The following is a 17,966-nucleotide window of genomic DNA, read 5'->3' on the forward strand; positions in this document are numbered from 1 at the left end:
CAGCCTCATTCCTGTCACCAAGCCCATGTTTTCCAACTACTGATTCTTCTTCACTAGGGCAATCAAATATCAGTTATGGGCTGGTTCAAGCTTGATGGAAACGAGTTTGAGTATTGGGTTTGTAGAATATAAGTCCATTGAGCACATAGTTTGGGAGAATTCATCATGTGTGGATATAGTCCATTGTATATTTTCACAAAAATGTACTTTAAAACTGAATTTTCAATGACACCATGGGGGAAAATACCTGATGCTCATAATTTTGTGCTGTTGTATATGAATATTTATCTGTTTTTATAGATTTTGTTTGGTATCTAGAAAAAAGTACAGTCCAAATTTCAGAGACTTATTTTGGATTTTCTATATACAGATTCAAATTATTTCCTAGTAATAGACATTTTATCCTTGCTCCACTTTCTTCTCTTGTCTTCTTCTAGCCAGGAAGTCTCATAAAAGGAGGATGAGAAATATATATAGAAGGAACTCTTCCCTACTTTCCAGTCTCAAAGAAAATGCTTTTAATATTTCTTGGTTTGAAATTCTTCATTGTTATTTTAATATGCTTTTAGAAGGCTAGGACTTTTCTTTTTCACCTTCAGCGAAGGATTTTTAAAAACTCATAGATGTTTTATTTTATCACGTGCCATTTCTGCTTTTATAAGTCTTCTCATTTAATCTTTAATGAAGTAAATGATAATAATTGATATCTATTTTGCTTAGAATCCAGTCTGTTCATGAGTGTGACAGGCTTGGTTTTATTTCTTATATTGTCCTTGTCAGATTTAGTTATTAGCCATTAAGCTTATTTTATCTTTTCTCTCCTATTAACTAGCTTGTATATGCTTCCTAAATAACATACCTCTGGAAACTCTATGAACTTTGATAAATGTTAATAGTTGTAGAGGGGTTTCAGGCCTTTTGTTCATAGGGTCGCTATGAGTCATCCTTGACTAGAAGACAATCAAAAACAATAACACAATATGATCAGAATAGTTTGTTGTTCTACCAAAAACATGATGTGTTGACATATGATATCCTTCAGCTTCAGAAGGCGATGACTCATCATCAGCATAAACACTCCATAGTAGATTCCTACAGGGTCAAACATACCTCCAAATTTTAACCTTTCTTTTAACCAATTCTGACAGCAACTGTCACATTCACGACAATTTACCTCTTACAGAGTTTGGTAATTCATTGCAATGACCACACACAACTTGTAAGTCATACTAAAAGTTGTGGAGTGAATTAGGATTAAGCAAGTTACAATTTAGGATCAGAGATAACACAGGAAACAGTTCTTGAATCAAGGCTGCCTCTTCTCAGTCACAACTACAGCCAAGCATCTCTTTAGCCCTTGAGGCCTTAACCTGTTTGTTCTCTGCTCTGCTTTGGTTATTGTCCAGTCATTCTTTCAAAGGGCTATTCATCCAAGAAGTTTCCCTCATCTTACATCCAGATTTTTATTATTTTGTTCTTTTGAATGCTAAGAGAAGACCAAAAACAAATTTGCGGATGGAAAGAGACTTTCCTGCTGTCTCTGACACTAGATACATATGTGACTGTGGAAAATCATTATAAGATTCAGATGCCTTACTAAAGCAGGAGTAATTATACTTTCATTATGACATTTTCTTATTTTTTTAAAAAATAAACCTTATGGATTGGAATTGTGTCTCCTCAAATTATGTGTTGTAAATCTTAACCTCTATGCTTATTGGTGGAATTTCATTTAGAAATAATTTTCTTTGTTATGTCAATGAGGCATTGCAGGGCAAATGAGAAGGCATAAGGCAAAGACCCATGCCCACTTGAGATGCCCAAGGAATGCCTAAAAGATGAGATGTTGAAACAAAGATTTTCCATAAAACAGGTAGAGAAATTCCCCACAGAGCAATGCCCTGAAATCTGACTTCTTGTTCCCTAAACTGTGAGAAAACAAATTTCTGTTCGTTAAACCCATCTATTTGAAGCTTATAACAGTTCTAAAAACCTAACACAACATTCAAAATGTTCAATGTTCAATAAATTATAGCTGTTTTCTCCGTTACCTAAAATGGAGCAGTTATTTTATCCTATCCCAATAGCTATTATGTTAGAAGCTTAGTTGCACAGCTCTTAGCATCTTTTGCTGCTAACTAAACTACTTCTCTCAAACCCACCAGCAGCTCTATGGGAGAGAGACATGCAATTTCCTCCTGTAGAGCCTCTGAAACCAGATGGAGGTTTACTAGGAGTCAGAATTCAGACTAGAATAGTGAGTCAATGAGCCAGCAATTGGCTGAGTAATACATTATATTTATCCTTTCATTCAATAAGATGGTATTAAGGAAAATACTTTGTCTGTTATTGATCTTTGTATGAACTCACGTAGTGCTTTGAATTCAGTGTATAGTGAATAAAATTATTATTTTACTGATCTACATTGAATTGAACTATTTCTAGATCATGTAATCCTGGGGTTGGAGACAGGGAGCTACCACTTTCAATTTGATTGAAAGAACACAAATAAGTTGGTACCCAAAGAGCTCCAGACAAATACAACAGGAAAAATACATATAATGCAGGCACAAAACACATACTCTCACAAATGGGAGTTATTACAATGAAGGGAAGTGAGATGGAATGTCTTCAGCTTCTTTGTGATGGACATAACCCTGAAGGTTGTTTCTTTTGTAGTGAAGGTTATCCTTGTGTCTTGGCTGTTATTTTTAGCAGTTCTGTCGTTCCTATTATGAATCAACATAGAGTAATTGTGATTTATACAAAACCTGAAAAGAAGTGACTACATAACTCCCAGAAGAAGCTAAAACTCTCTGGGGGAAAAAAAGTACTTTTTAAAAAATCCTGCATATCCTCAGATTCTTCTCTCTTCACTATTTTATATTCACTGAAGAGTCACTTAGGGAGGTAGTAGGATCAGTCAGTAGCATGTACTTAGATGCTTGAATTCCCAAGTATTTTAGATGTTTGTATTAAGGACAAATTAAGCTCAAAGTTGTAGTCTGGGGGGCTTTTGGAAAAGAAAAGCCTTTAAGCAACTAATGGCTTGATCTGGTTGCGCCTATGTGGAGAGCATAACCAGACAACTTGCACAGCATTTTATAGTAACTGGGGTAAATGAACCATAGTTAGAAATAGAATTTATGAACTGTTTGCTCAGCTGGTAATTAGCTAGAGATGTAAAGTCACAAACTAGAGGTGTTCATAGCACAACAGAGCCACAATTATTGTGTTGTCATTTGTTGCTTAAATTAACCCAATTTCTCAGGAGTACGTCCTTTTGGGGATGGAGCATCTTTTGCTGTATTTAATAATTTCAAAAGGGAGATACGGCATGAATGTACAGAAGACAGACTGGTATGGTGATCAGCAAAATCATCAAAGATCCTTCCTTAAGGTGCACCCAATCAGATGTGTATTACCTTAAGTTTGGGCCATGATAGAAGCAAAGAATTTGAGATATTCTTACATGCAGGTCTTCTTTGTCTAAGTGGATGCCATTAATTTACCATTTGATGTGCATTGTAATGTTATCTAAACATTTTGTTGAAAACCAGATTATTTGGAAATGAGTGAACTCTTCTTACCCCTGAATTTTCATTCATCTATTTGGCATAATATAAGCATATTGCTATTCAATAAAATGTTAATTATAGTAGACAATTAATTCTATGAGATTAAATTTAGAAATAGCGAATGCTCCTTTAAAAAATTTCATAGATCTACACAGGGAAAAAAATATTAAAAGACAGCCCAGAAGCATCATGGTAGCATCATTTGTCTATGACATTGGTCAATTCTCACTGTATTTATTAGAAGATACACCAATAGCATTTTTTACAATTAGATTGGAAATAAAAACTGATCTGATTAATCATGGAGTTATACAATTTGATGGGGGGTGGTGAAGTAAATTGAAAGAATCTGTTCTGGAAAACAATGTATTCAAATGTTGTAAATTAGTATAATTTAAAAAACAAAAACAAAACAACAACAAACAAAACCAATGTGAGCTCTGAAAAGCTTGCCATAAATGTAAGATGGGAAAAGAATAAAATAAATGAAGGTAAAATTTAGGCCAAGGTGTTTAGTGTGTAGTTTGACTCCATGAGTACATCTAAAGGAAAATTACATTCCAAAGACTAAAATTAAGTTCTCTTATTTGGAAGATAAAATTAAGAAAGGTGTGCATCAGGGTCATATCTTTCCTATAAACCTATTCAACATGTATGCAGAGAAAAATCTTTCATGAAGCTGGACTTTATGAAAAAGAATGAGACATCAGGATTGGAGGATGACTCATTGGCAACATACATTATGCAGCTGTTACAAGCTTGTTTACGGTAAGCAAGGAGGTTTTGATATGTTGCAGAAGATCAAAGGCTACAACCTTCAATATGGATTAGATCTCAAGATCAAGAAGACAAAACATTTTTCCTGTCGGGCTGACAGGCAACTTCATGATAGATGGAGAGATTTAAGTTGTTAATAATTTCATTTCACTTGAATCCAGAATCAACACTCACAGTATACTGTCAAGAAATCAAGACACGCAGAATTGGGGAAATCTGTTGTCAAGGACCTCTCCAAGACGAGAGTAACAGCAATGTCAGTTTAAAGACTAAGAGGCATCTATTTAAGCCATGTTCTTTTCCATTATCTGAAAGTTAGACAATAGCTAAACATGACAGAAGAATGGCTGGTGTTTTTGAGTCACGTTGTTGGAGAAGAATTGCTGAATATCACATGGACTGCCAAACAAACAAATATACCATCAAACAAATAAATAAATATGTCTTGGAGAAAGCGCAATCAAGGCATTCTTTAGAGGCAAGGATAATGAAACTTTGTCTCACACACTTTGGACATGTTGTTAGAAGGGAACAGTCCTTGGAAAAGAACATAATGCATAGGAAGGTGGAGGATCAGTGTAACAGTGAAAGACTATCATCACTCTGGTGTTTTGATGGTCATAATCCTGGTGTTGGCCATTTGATTATGTTCTTAACTTCTCTTGTTAGTTTCATTTTCTCTCTCACTGTCCCAGAACCCTTTCTCAGATGTTAATCTGGTATCCAATAAGCTGTGCAACCTTTAATCAAATGTTCTGAGTTAAGTAGGGCTCTAAAACAAAGAAATAATTAAAAAAAAAACTCCAACAACAAACAAACCACTGCCTTCAAGTCAATTCTGACTTACGGTGACCCTCCATCTGGTATCTGTGCCTGTAAATCTTTATAGGAAAAGACTTATCTTTATCCTGGGGAATAGTTAGATTTAAACTGTCCACTTTACGACTAACAGTCTGATATGTTAAGCAGTATGCTATTAGCGCTCTGTTGTTGTGTTGTGTAACGTAGTTGGAACTGTCCATAGCTGACCATCCAGCCAGTTTTTAGAGTGAGTTAATCACACAGAAGGAGATTGTCCATCTTTCCTCTGTGGAACAGCTGGTGCCCTCAAACCATTAGCCTTTGGCATTATAGCACAACTTCTTAGCACTAGGCCACCTAGTGTATCTCAATTAGACAGAGGCAAGGTGTCTGAATATTCCCATCCTCTCACTTTGAGTACACATAAATTCATACCCAGACATTTCACATTATCATTCTGATTTCTTTTCTTAAAAGAATCATATGAAATTATATCATTTTCAGAATTTATAGATTTAATACTCTTCATCTATATCATTATTATTGAATAATCACTTCTTTAATGCATGTTCCTGGTATGTTTGCTCTCCCTTACCAACTTTCTGTCATCTATTGTTGAGTTTACAGAAATGGATTTAGATTAACACAGATTAAGTGAATAAGTAGCATCTTACCATCTTAAAGAGTGACTATCATCAGTGTAGTCAAGGTTTCTATGAGCCATTGAAGTAAAGCCCAATGTCTCAATCTAATAAGTTATCAGCACAGAGTACATATTATTGAATATTCTCTCCACTGACTTGTCACGTTGCCTCTGCTGTAGTTTTAACGGACTTTAATTATTTATTAATTCAGCTCATTTCTACTTGAAGAAGTAATTTCTCCTAGTGGCTTAGAATTTGTTTATCAATATTTTCAATTTCCAGGGCTTCTGTGACTATAATTTCTGCCCTAATGTGTTCCTTACTACCATGTTCAAGGGAAGGAACAAAAAGTGAAATCAGGCAAATTCACCAACTGAACAAGTAGTTTGTTTGCATTACAACCAAGAAGTCAGCAACTTAACTCCACCATAATGGCTGTAAGGTCATTTCCTTCTTACTACTTAAGGTTAGAGGATTTATGAAAAAGCAAATCACCTTCCCTGGCTAAGGACACACAGCACATTGTACACACTCTTAATCATTTCCACTGAGTCAAAACCAACTCATAGTTGACCGTCTACTGAATTTCTGAAACTGTAAATCAGACAAGAGGAGACTGTCTGTATTCTCCGAAGAAGCTGCTGGTGGATTCCAGCCATCCTTTGGCTTAGCAGCACAGCTTCTTATTGCACCACCAGAGCTCCCTCCTTGCACAGTGACCTAAATCTTATAAACTTAACTATCAAAATCTTTTCCTCAAAAGCAAATAATACACTTTTGATCATTTTATTTCCTTTCAATGCAAAGATTTTAATTTACAAAGAAAGTCAACTGATGCATTATTGCTCTATGAATGTTTATTTTCTTTCATTATACAATTTATTAGACAATGAAAAAAAGATTCCTAGGGTCTATATTGTTTTATATTCTTAATATGTAAAAGACATTGTCACAGCGGAAACAACAAAACAGCTTGTTCATTAGCGAACACAGCATGTAAGTGGAAACAAAGGGCTAGAAACAAGACCATAATTATATCCATGAATTCCTCTTCTTTTTTAGAAAAAAAGTAAGAAGATCCTTCTTTCCCTTCAGTAGAAGTATCCTCCAGGGCTTGCACTAATAATATATTTTTCCATATGTTTGTGAATCAGTGTGTGAGCTTGATCATTGTTGCCTAGTAAACACAACATGAATTCCCACTAGAAGTCAACTAATGAGTACTTCAAGTGCAATTTTCTACATGTGTTAAATGAGTAAGTTGGAAATTCCGTTATACTGAAGCGCCACTGGTGAACAGGCGAATACTGAAAGGAACTTTGTCTTTAGTTAGATTTTAATCCTATAAATGAAAATTTATGCTGTAATAGAGCCCAGCTCCTCCATAGGATAATAATTTTTGGTATGTGGAATTTCTTAAGCATTTCTTTGAATCATAGTTTATTAGCTCTGTAACGGGTACCCTCTTCCTGCCCCCTACACACATTATTTGCAAAAAAACAAAAAAAAAGTGCAAACTGTTCCTGAGACTATTATGAGTCTCATAATTATAAATAATTTTTAAACATTAGTTATATATTTTATGTGATTGTGAAGAGAGAGAAAAGAGATAAAATAAGAATTTTTATTAAAAATACTATATATGCTTCATTTTAGCCCAGATTATCTTTTTTTTTAAAAAAGTAGAGGAAATGAACATGTAATAATGAAGGTTTAATATTTGTGCACTGCTGGAGTGCCTCTGGATGATTATATTTTAACAAAAGTTAATGGCCAAGTAATAGAAATAATGAGCTGAAGTGAAAAATCCAATATGAATTTGATGAGTAAAATTCTGAGTGAGAATATACCAGAGGAGAAAAGCCCAAAGGAAGATTTTTACTTCATAGTATTCTTAGAGTTTATTAGTTTAGTACAAAACATGAATCTGACTTATAAAGAAATCTAAATGGATATGTACTGGAGTAAAAATGTGGAGAGTCCTATAAAAAAGGAAGGGAGGAAATGTAATCAAACATAACAAAAATAATCACATCCACTAAAAAAATAATCAAACTTCCTCTTATTTTCACCAACTAACAAAGTGTATTGACCTATTTGCACACAGCATATAAAGAAATCATGGAAGAAGTAAACATTCAGCCAGCTAGAATGGGACACCTGAAGACACTGGAAAGGAAGATGATCATAAGTGATGTCAGGGATAGATGATGAAAAGTGAGGCTTAAGGCCATGATAAACAAGGAATGTCAATTCAATGACTTAGATTGATGAACAGCACATTGATCCCATGGAACACAAAGAACTCCTCAAAGCTATCTAAATCAAGTTATCTTTCTTGTAATTATCAGAGAGAAAAAGGAGAGTAGTGAGTATTTTCCCAACCACTGAAAAAAAAAATGAATGCCAGTGTTTAAAGATTCAAAGGCTCAAATGAATCTGTCATCATTACATCGTTTACACCACCACCATCATCTCATTCGTATCCTCTTCATCATAACAGAAAACATTCATTGAGAGTTTTCTAGATTCCAGACTTCCTATACGTCCACATATCTTATGTACAAAATCTTTCAATTTTAAAAACGCAATGCAGTTAATTTTTTATCTCAATATTAGCAATAAAAAAGCCCAAACACTAGTTTATTTGTTAAAAAAAGTCTTAGAAAAAAGGTTTTGTAAGTCAAAAACATCCAAGACAAAAACAGAATAATTTTACAGTTTTGAAATTTGTAAGTTTCAGGAACTCAACCATATTTTCAGAATGTACAGTGTTTCATGTTTTATTATAACTTTTTTTCTATTGCTGTTTATAATAAATCAGATTCTTATTGTACTACCCCAAATTTTGTTTTGTTTTTATATACTTCTTAAAATAAAGCCTTCATGAGATTTAAGACTGTTCAATGTGAACAAACAGAATAACTTTCATAGTAAATGATGACAGAAATTCAATATTAAATGCATTTTCAATGAATAATTTAAATTTTGCATCCATTGAATGTTAACTCACTTAATAATTCATTAAAATATGTGTTATATGCCTATATTATGGACCATTCCTTGAAAGATTATTGAAGGTTTACCAATATTGTCTTTGAAAAACAACAGAATTTGAAATTTATCCATTAGAATGAAGAACTGGAAGATGTGAGAGAGAAGAATATGAGAGTGTGAGCCCATCATTAATAATTTTTAGTTTACCTAAGTGAACTATTGCTTGAATATAACTAGATAAAATTACATAGAGATCTAATAAAGGAAGTAGCACAGCTCCACATGGGTGGAAGGATTAGAGAAAAGGATATGTAGAATCTACTAGAAGGAACAAGTCTCCAGTTCTAGAAGGACAGGTATATTGAATAGATTTGTGAAAGTAGTAGCTCAGATACTTACCACTATAGCAGTGGGATTTAAGACCCTCAAACACCCAGATGGTAGCACTGTATCACAAAATTCACCATCAGCCTAATATGTGTGTAAAGATGTCTTGACGTTTAATAAACTGAGCTACTAAACTTACAAATTGTTTTTTTGTGATAATGGAAAACTTGGGCAGAGTTATGGAAGTCTAGATGACATTCAGGTATAGTTACGAGAACATCTTGCAGTATTGTGAAAATTATGGTAAAATCATACAGAAATAAATGACTCAGCAATTGTAATGTTCTAGAATATATTGAACTAAAGCTGAGAAGAAAAGAGTTTCTATATGTGTTATAATTCACTTTTTCATGTGATTATAGAGATGATCTAAGGTATAGACTATCACCTCAAACCTAAATTTTTGTTGTTGTTAAGTGCCATCGAGTCGCAGGTGACTCATATGAAGGAGAGTCCTCAATGCTTGGGTGCCTTTCATCCTCTCTCCAGGTTCATAGGCAAACCAAAATAGGCTCAGTCAAATAAAACGTGTTGATATTTTAGTCTGAAGTTCATTTAGTACTAATTGTTGTTGTGCCCAACAAGTCTGAACTAACCCTGCTGAGGGTTTTCAGAGGCAGTAAATCATACAGGAGGAGATTGTCCTACCTTCTCCCATGGAGCAGCTGAGGAATTTGAACCATGTACCTTTGGTATTGCAGAGTAGCTTGCCACTGGGCCACTACCAGAGCATAGGAAGATAGATATCCTTGGTGAAGTAGAATTTAAAATGACTTTTCATGGTGACAATTCTTAACAGATATGTAATTCCTTAACTATAGTAACATGATTGAAGTTTTTACCTTGAAAAGTATCCAGTAAAGTTAGTAAGAACAAAAATAGTGTGTTGCAATTATGGTTTTAATACAATATATCTATTTGATATAAACAATATACAGAGAACATTTCTCCTGTTGAGTGGACTGCTATTTCTACTCACACTACTCTCCAAAAATACTTGCTATATATTATAGCTAACATTAATTTATTTTACAGTAGATACAAATAGTACAAGATAACAATATATTCTCTAAACTCTTGTCTTACAACATTGTCCATTTTAAGAGTGAAAATGCACTATACCTTTGGTCTTGCTAGTAAGTAAACACAATCTAAAGATTTTAAAAAATATAGGTCAGCATAAGAAGAATGTTAATAAATCTAGTCAAGTCTTTTTCCTGAATAAATAGAAATACAAATACAAATATTTCACAGTTCAAAACTTTTTTCTAAATAACATTTTGACGAGAAGTACTGACATTTGGAAAAACTGAATGCTCTGAATTTGAAGTCAGTATTCTTTTCTTTTCAATGACTCAGGAGACAGAAATGAAGAATAATAGAAGCAAGAAAACAAGAATATCCATCAATATTCTACAACCTCCAGAAAATAAAAAGCTTATTATTGTTTATAAATACTCTAATGGAAAAATGCATTATTCTGTTACCATTCTCCATAGCCTTACTATTGCACAAAAGATGTTGCTTGATACTTTAAACTCATAGTACAATGCTTGCCTAGTTGATGCGGAATAATTTTATAGCAAAATGTAAGAAATAGGACAAGGCACATATATTACCAATAAATATAAAATAAAATAATGCTTTACACATGGAATGGCTTGCATTGACATGGTTTATATATTTTGATGAAATGAAAAATTATAATAAATCCAGAACAAATGATAAGAAAGAAATATAAATTATTTCTCTTATTATACAAAGAAAATAATTTCCTTCTGTTTCAATAAGGTTTGTGCCAAGTTTTGTCTTTTCTTCTTTCCTTTTTTCCACATATTTGTATGAGACAGCTTCAAAAAAAGTCAACTAGCATTTGATTGATTCTACCACCTGGAACACTAATCCTGCAGTTTGTGATTTAGCTTCCTCACTAAAAAAGATAAATTCTATTTCAACACAAGATGGACAATATGACCCATGCCAAACCAAAATGATCACTTTCCAGGCAGTCCCAATCTTTTGGCCTGAACTGAACTCAATAATTCTAGAAAATATTTTACTCCTAGAACTAAATGCAAAATGACTGTTCTTCAGACTTGGATAGTATTAACTATCATATGTGTTCGTGTGTGTGTGTGTGTGTGTGTGTGTGTGTGTGTTTGGATAGAACATACATATATTTTTCTTCTAGTATGTAAATAAATATTTAAAGGAAGATTATTTACATAAATCCCAATATGATGTCCATTATTTTAAGTGTATCATTGCCCATTGCTGCTGGGTCAATTCCACTCAAGGTTAAAATAAAAAATTATTTCTTTATAAAAATGATTTATTCATTCATGGAAAGCCACTGTTATTAAACAAAAGTATAACTAAAGTAGCCTTTATTATTTTACCACAATGCTGGGTAATATTAGTTAATGTTAATGACGATTTACCACATAACCATAGAAATAATTTGACACCCAACAATCAATCACTAAGTAAAAATTACTTCTCATATCATTTTTATCTATTTGTACTCTTGTGATGTCTTTTGGCTTTTGCTTGCCAAACACATCTTTACATGTCAAATATTCTCTGTGCACTTCTCATTTACCAATGGCAATCAAAGTAATCCTATATTATTTTGCATCAGCATGATTAAAAAGGAGAAAAGCAAACAGGACTAAATATCACCTGGCAATATTCCATCACAAGGTGATTATACAGATGATGAAGATTATGTTTATGTTGTTTTTATAAGTTCTGAAATGAAAATGCACTACTTAAAATTTATTATAGGTACTACCTATCCGTCCTCCATAGACTAAATTAAATAGCTTAATAAAAGTGTTTGTCTTCTTCATAAGTTTCTGAAATTCCCAATTTGTGCTGGCATAGCTTGCATGCAAAGAAATTCAGCCATACTCAAGTGGAACTTTGATTTCTATTTCAGACTAAACTTTTCTTATATAAACAAAATTTTATTTCTATTAGAATGTGAAATATATTTCAAAACTACTGTAAGATATTCCTGCTTACTTAGTATATACTATCATCTACAAGCTCAAAAAGTATGATGGTATGAGTTTACATTATAAAACAGACATCTAACCTTTTGCTTTCTCTAACTGCTTTATCTCCTTTTTTCCAAGATATGGTTGGTTTTGGAGAACCTTGAGGCTTGCATTCTATGACAACTTCTCGGCCTTTGGTAACAATTATGGTTTTCTTCAATTGATTCAGTGCAAAAGTCGGAGCTGATGCTATTAAAAAATAAAACGTTGTTATAACAGATGCAATTATGTTAGCCTCTAATAGATAATTCGTCATTTTTTTTACCTTTTTTGAGATACATTTCTAATAAAGGCATATTATATCGACACATAAAAAACCCTAGTCTATAATATAGTCAATTGATTTGTTAATTGATAGAAATGCTACTAGTTGTCCTATTCATTAGCAGATTTTTCATATATTATAAATTCACAGACAGGGTAACTTTTCTTTTAAACCAATGATAGACTTTATTTAATGTTTATAAACTCCAATTTTGAAACACTAGGAAAACAAACAGATTTGTCCTGAAGAGAGGGTAAAGCCGGGCTGCTCCTTGGAGGCAAGGATTCTGAAGCTTTGTCTGACATAACTTTGGATATGTTGCAAAGAGAGACCAATCCTTGGAGAAGTATGTCATGCTTGGGAGAGTGGGGTTACAGCACAGGAGAGGAAGACCTTCTATGAGGTGGATTGATTCAATGACTGGGGTAATAGGGGTAGGTGTGTCAGAGATGATGAGATTGGCACAGGATAGGTCAGAGTTTATGGCTCTTGTACATAGGGTCTTGTACATGTCACTCATAGCGACTCGACAGCACATAAAAACAACAACAAGGAAAGGTAGATGGCCAAAGAATGAGATGAAAACCTTCTATAAGATATCCTGACACAGTGACTGTAACCAATGGGCTTGAGTATGCAGAGATCAGGAGTGCAGTGCAGGATAGGGCAAGGTTCAGATCTGTTCACAGGGTCACTATGCATTTTAGTCAACTCAGTGTCACTTAACAACAACAATAGCAATGAACAACTTCCTCAGGAAGTTAGGGACCAATTAGAAAGCCTATTGGGCTTCCTCTGATAGGTGAAAATTATATTTGTATATGTGAGTTCTGTGTCTTTCATTTCCTATCCATGAATTCACAATTTTACATCATTTTATCTTACCATCATTTCAAGCGAAGTGAAAAAATATGTAATGTAAAAGTTTAATGAGCTATACTAAGATGAAATAATTTAAATATCAATAACAATTTTGATTGGGTCTGACAATATTAAAATTATTTAAAATATATTTTGACATGATATTTGAATCTAAAAAAAGATTCTTATGACATTTTACATCAGAAATATTTATTTATGAAAACTGTATGCTTTCATGGATGCCTCATAAGTATTTTATGTTCATCATGCATTTTAGGGCATGACAATATTAAAAATATTATATGGAAGTGTTTGAAATGTGCTAAAACTTGAAGAAAAGGTGAAGGAATTCATAGTGAAGAGCTCAGTAACATCTGTGATTGCTTACTGGGAAGAGAAACTACACAAGATTTTTTTTTTAAGATTATTTTTAAAAACAGATGAAATCAATGAGAGTCTCTGGGTAAATGATCAGCTAGGAGAAGGCTGGAATACTACTTTAAGGAAAAATGCTAAACTGTGAATTAACAACAAAGTACGTTAATTCTTCATCAGATAAAATGTAGGAGTAGTAATAAGGGAGCCACTATTTACTGTGGTTGGTTATGGTGTAAAGTGCAGAAATGTCTAGTATCAACACTGATCACTCAATAATGACATGATTGATTTAACTAAAACATATATGATACGATTCTTTCTTCTTCAGATCCTGGGTGTATTAGTTAATATTGTGCTTTAGGAATTTAAATGAGAAGTTGAGAGCATCCTTGTACTCCTACCTACTTATGGAAGATAGTGAGCAAAAGTTACTTAAATATAACTATTTTTGATGTATGCATCCTCAAATAAAAGACAAGAAGACAATCAAAACAAAAAACAAAGCCACCTCCATAGTACAAATATGTTCAATTTGAGGAGTCTATTTCTGTAAATGGAGTCCTTTCTGAGGTATTAAGTGAATGGTGAAGTAAGTCTATTTCCTTGGTGACATTTTTAACAAAGATGTGATTCCATAAAACTGCTGGGCATGGCCTCAGAAAGATTTTTTTTTCCCCTTCAGGATATCAACAATAATGCCCATAAGAAGACGATGATTTACTTTGGATTTCTACCTTGCAAGAACCCTATGTCTACCAACAGATACGAATTATTTGTAAAAATATTAGCCATTATTTGGTAGGGTTGAAACACCATCATAAATCTACATTTTGATCTCCTATATTCAGAACATTTCTCTTTAAAAAAAACATTGTGTGTAATATATGATTGTTGTGATGCCATTGAAAATATATTATGTCAAATTTTTAGGATTAAAAACCAAGGTTAGAACAACCTTATAAGAAAGAAAGTTATGGAACCAGGTATTACACAATGTAAATTTGGCCCTTACGCATAAACATTTTTAAAAAGGAATTAGAGAGAGATTTTCTTTCAAGTCATAAAATAGGCTTTACAGTCAAATCATAAAATTTTAGCAGGATAAGAGTTAGAGCACAAAAAGAAGCCATCTTTCCCCTTTATTTATTTACTGGGAAGCTGCATACCTAGGATCCTCAGCTCAGCACTAGCATAAATGGATCCATATTTATTTTCTGCCAAACACTGATACATTCCAGCATCCGATTGATTCACTTTGTGGATCATCAATACTCCATTAACCATCTCTAGCCTACTCTGTAATGGAATAGGGAAAAAAAAATTAGAACCAGAAAGCAGATACACCATACAAGAGAAAGAGTAGCCTTTAAATGAATGAATGAAATAGCATTTGACAATTTAACAAACTATTATTTATTATTACAAGCCTTTTGTAAATTTTAACTATTCCTTTGTCAGAAAAGGGATAGTAATTATATTTTCCTAGATGTTTTAATTTTAGTTTCTTTTTTGGGGGGGGGTTTTGCTTTTTAATTGAAATGTCTTGGCACACGAATTGTACTCTTCTGAAACACAATTAGCAGATGAAAGCATTATTTGGATGTGCTTTACAAATGAGGAACGTGGATATACTTGATGAAAAGAACAGAAGCCATAAACATGTAGAAATAGGACTTAAAAAGGAGACAAGAATCTTAAATCTCTGTAAATGTTCATTAAAATTAATAAAATAAAATTTTAAAAAGGTAGTCAAGAATCCCTTTATTATAGTGTTCCAGTTTTCTTGTCTTTCACTATATAAGAAACATACATACATGAAAATATTACACACAGCTTAGAAACTGGATTTTTGTGTGTGATTATTAGTCATAAGCATTGCTATTATTACTACTATTTTTCTACTATTAAAAAATCTTAATATAGAAGGCAAAACAAAATTGTGCATTTGCAAATAGAGCAGACATTAAAACATTTATAATACAAAGTTTAAACATATGTTCCTAAAAACCAGGGTTTTTTCTACAGAGTAGATAGTACATAGGGTTGCTATGACTCAAAGACGACTCGATGGCACATAACAACAACATCAACAGTTCTTAGATAATTCAATCATCTTCATATAAGCAGTCAGGAAATCAAAAGATTAATTTCACTGGGAAAATCTCTTTTCAGGGACATCTCCAAAGTACTAAAAAAAGCAACAATATCAATCTAGAGACTAAGTTGTGCCTAATCCAGGCCATGGTTTTTGCAATGACTTGTTATGCATCAGAGAGCTGGACAATAACTAAGGATGACAGAAGAATTGATGCCTTTGAGTTGTGGTGCTGGGGAAGAGTATTGAACATACAAAGCACCACCCAAAAACAAATCTGTCTTGGTGTACATGAAATGAAGATTCTCCTTGGAGGCTAGGATTTTGAAGCTCTGTCTCACATACTTTAGACATGTGGCCAGGAGGGACCAGTCTTTGGAGAAGGACATTATGCTTGTAAGGGTGGAGGAACAGCACAGAGGAGAAAGTTCCAGGATGAGATGGATTGACTCAGTGATTGGAGCAGTGGGATTAGGCCTGTTGGAGATGATGCAATGGGACAGGATTCAGAGCTTATGTACATAATGTCATTATGATTCACAGGCAGCTCTATGGTACATAACAACAAACAACAATTGTGTCCTAGTGGCAAGAAGCTGTGCTGTAATCTCGAAGGAATTTAGCTTGAATCCCAAAAGCTGCTCTGATGGAGAAAAATAAACAATCTCCTCCCAAGTGTTTCATCGCCTCTCAAAACCCACCAGAGGGGCAGCTATGGGTAGGTCCCAGCTTGATGGGGCACAACAACAATGCATATTATATTGGTTTAAAATATAAAGTTACAGAAAAGCCAATAAATGCTTTCTAGTGCCTTGATAGGGAGAGCTGGTGGCTTAATGTCAAGCAGTTGGAATGCAAACCCAAAGATACATGGTTTGGTTCCACTGGTTGCTTGGTCAGAGAAAGATGAACATTCTCTTCCTACGTGATTTACTGCCTCTGAACACCCACTGGAGGGTCAAGTGTGGGTCAGTTCTGATTTGATGACACACAACAACAGTGCCTTAATAAAGAAATCTAAGACAATGAGATATTGCCAGAAAGAACTCTTCTCTGAGGATTCTACTCCATTCTTACTCTGTTTCTTGATGGGGGATTGTGGGCATGTCATCTGGGTATTAACTTAATCATGTAAAGTTATAGTGGTAAACAAGATATTATTAACTAATGACATTTAGAAATGTCCAGTATTCTAGGATCAATTCTATTTACTTGTGAGTTCAAAGAATTGAAAAAAAAAAAGGATATAATGTATTACCAAAATAAGGTAACTAACAATAGTGTAACTCATATTTTTATATTTAGTATATGTTTCAATCCAGAATTATTTTAAGGCACTTATAGAAAATTGTTTTCAATAAAACAGAAGAGAAGTTAATTGTGTCTGCCAGAAACTGTGTCACAAATTACATTGGAAAAAAGTAATAGTTGCCAACAGTACCTGAGGCAGGAGGGGAGCACCATTTTTCAGCCAGCGGTATGTGGGCCTGGGTTTTCCAGAGGCTTTGCATTCCCATCGGAGAGGGCTTCCGCTGTCCAAATGAGTATCATTCAGTTTTTCTACCAAGTGTGGATAGGCTGGAGGTATGTAAGCATTAAAGAAAGATGTTTTCATCTCTTAAATACAGCTTAACAATTTCAAATTTCACACAAAAATATTCAAACAACTTCTTTTTCATAATTCAATAACCCTAGGTTGGGAAGCAATGCAGTACTGCATTCCATACATAATAACCATATTTACTGTGCAAGAAAATAGAGTAGTGGAAGAGTTTGATACTCTTAATGTTATCAAAGAGGAAGCGTATGCTATTGTTTAAGGGCAGTAGTAGTAGATGTTATTTCTTTCTCCACCCCCCTTTAAAGCAAGTGGTTTGACTCTCCCTGAGGCAAAGGAACTAATTTCCTTGGAAGTCAGGTACTTAGGCAGAGGTATTTATTGCTCCTTTAAAGAATCAGGGAAACTTTAGCACAAGCAGAAGTCATGCAGTAGGGACATTTTCTGGGTAACTTCTCTGCTTTCTCTACATGAAGAAATGCTCAAAATCCCTAGCCCTAAGAGAGATGCAAATTAAAACAACTATGAGATATCATCTCACCCCAGTCAAAATAGCAAAATTT

At 33.7% G+C, this 17,966-nt stretch overlaps 1 protein-coding gene across 1 annotated transcript in view; it reads right to left on the reverse strand.

The window, feature by feature from the left end:
* CNTN5 (contactin 5) overlaps positions 1–17,966 on the reverse strand; it is a 789,484-nt gene that overhangs the window by 397,936 nt on the left and 373,582 nt on the right. Inside the window, exons 7-9 of the mRNA XM_006887326.1 lie at positions 17,287–17,423; positions 14,917–15,046; positions 12,285–12,435 (exon numbers count right to left, since the gene is read on the reverse strand). Coding sequence (XP_006887388.1) covers positions 12,285–12,435; positions 14,917–15,046; positions 17,287–17,423 — 418 coding nt within the window. The remainder of the gene's footprint in view (positions 1–12,284; positions 12,436–14,916; positions 15,047–17,286; positions 17,424–17,966) is intronic.

Source organism: Elephantulus edwardii, unplaced genomic scaffold, assembly GCF_000299155.1.
Source record: "Elephantulus edwardii isolate Elephantulus edwardi_28Jun2011 unplaced genomic scaffold, EleEdw1.0 scaffold00056, whole genome shotgun sequence".
Classification (NCBI taxonomy): Eukaryota; Metazoa; Chordata; class Mammalia; order Macroscelidea; family Macroscelididae; genus Elephantulus; species Elephantulus edwardii.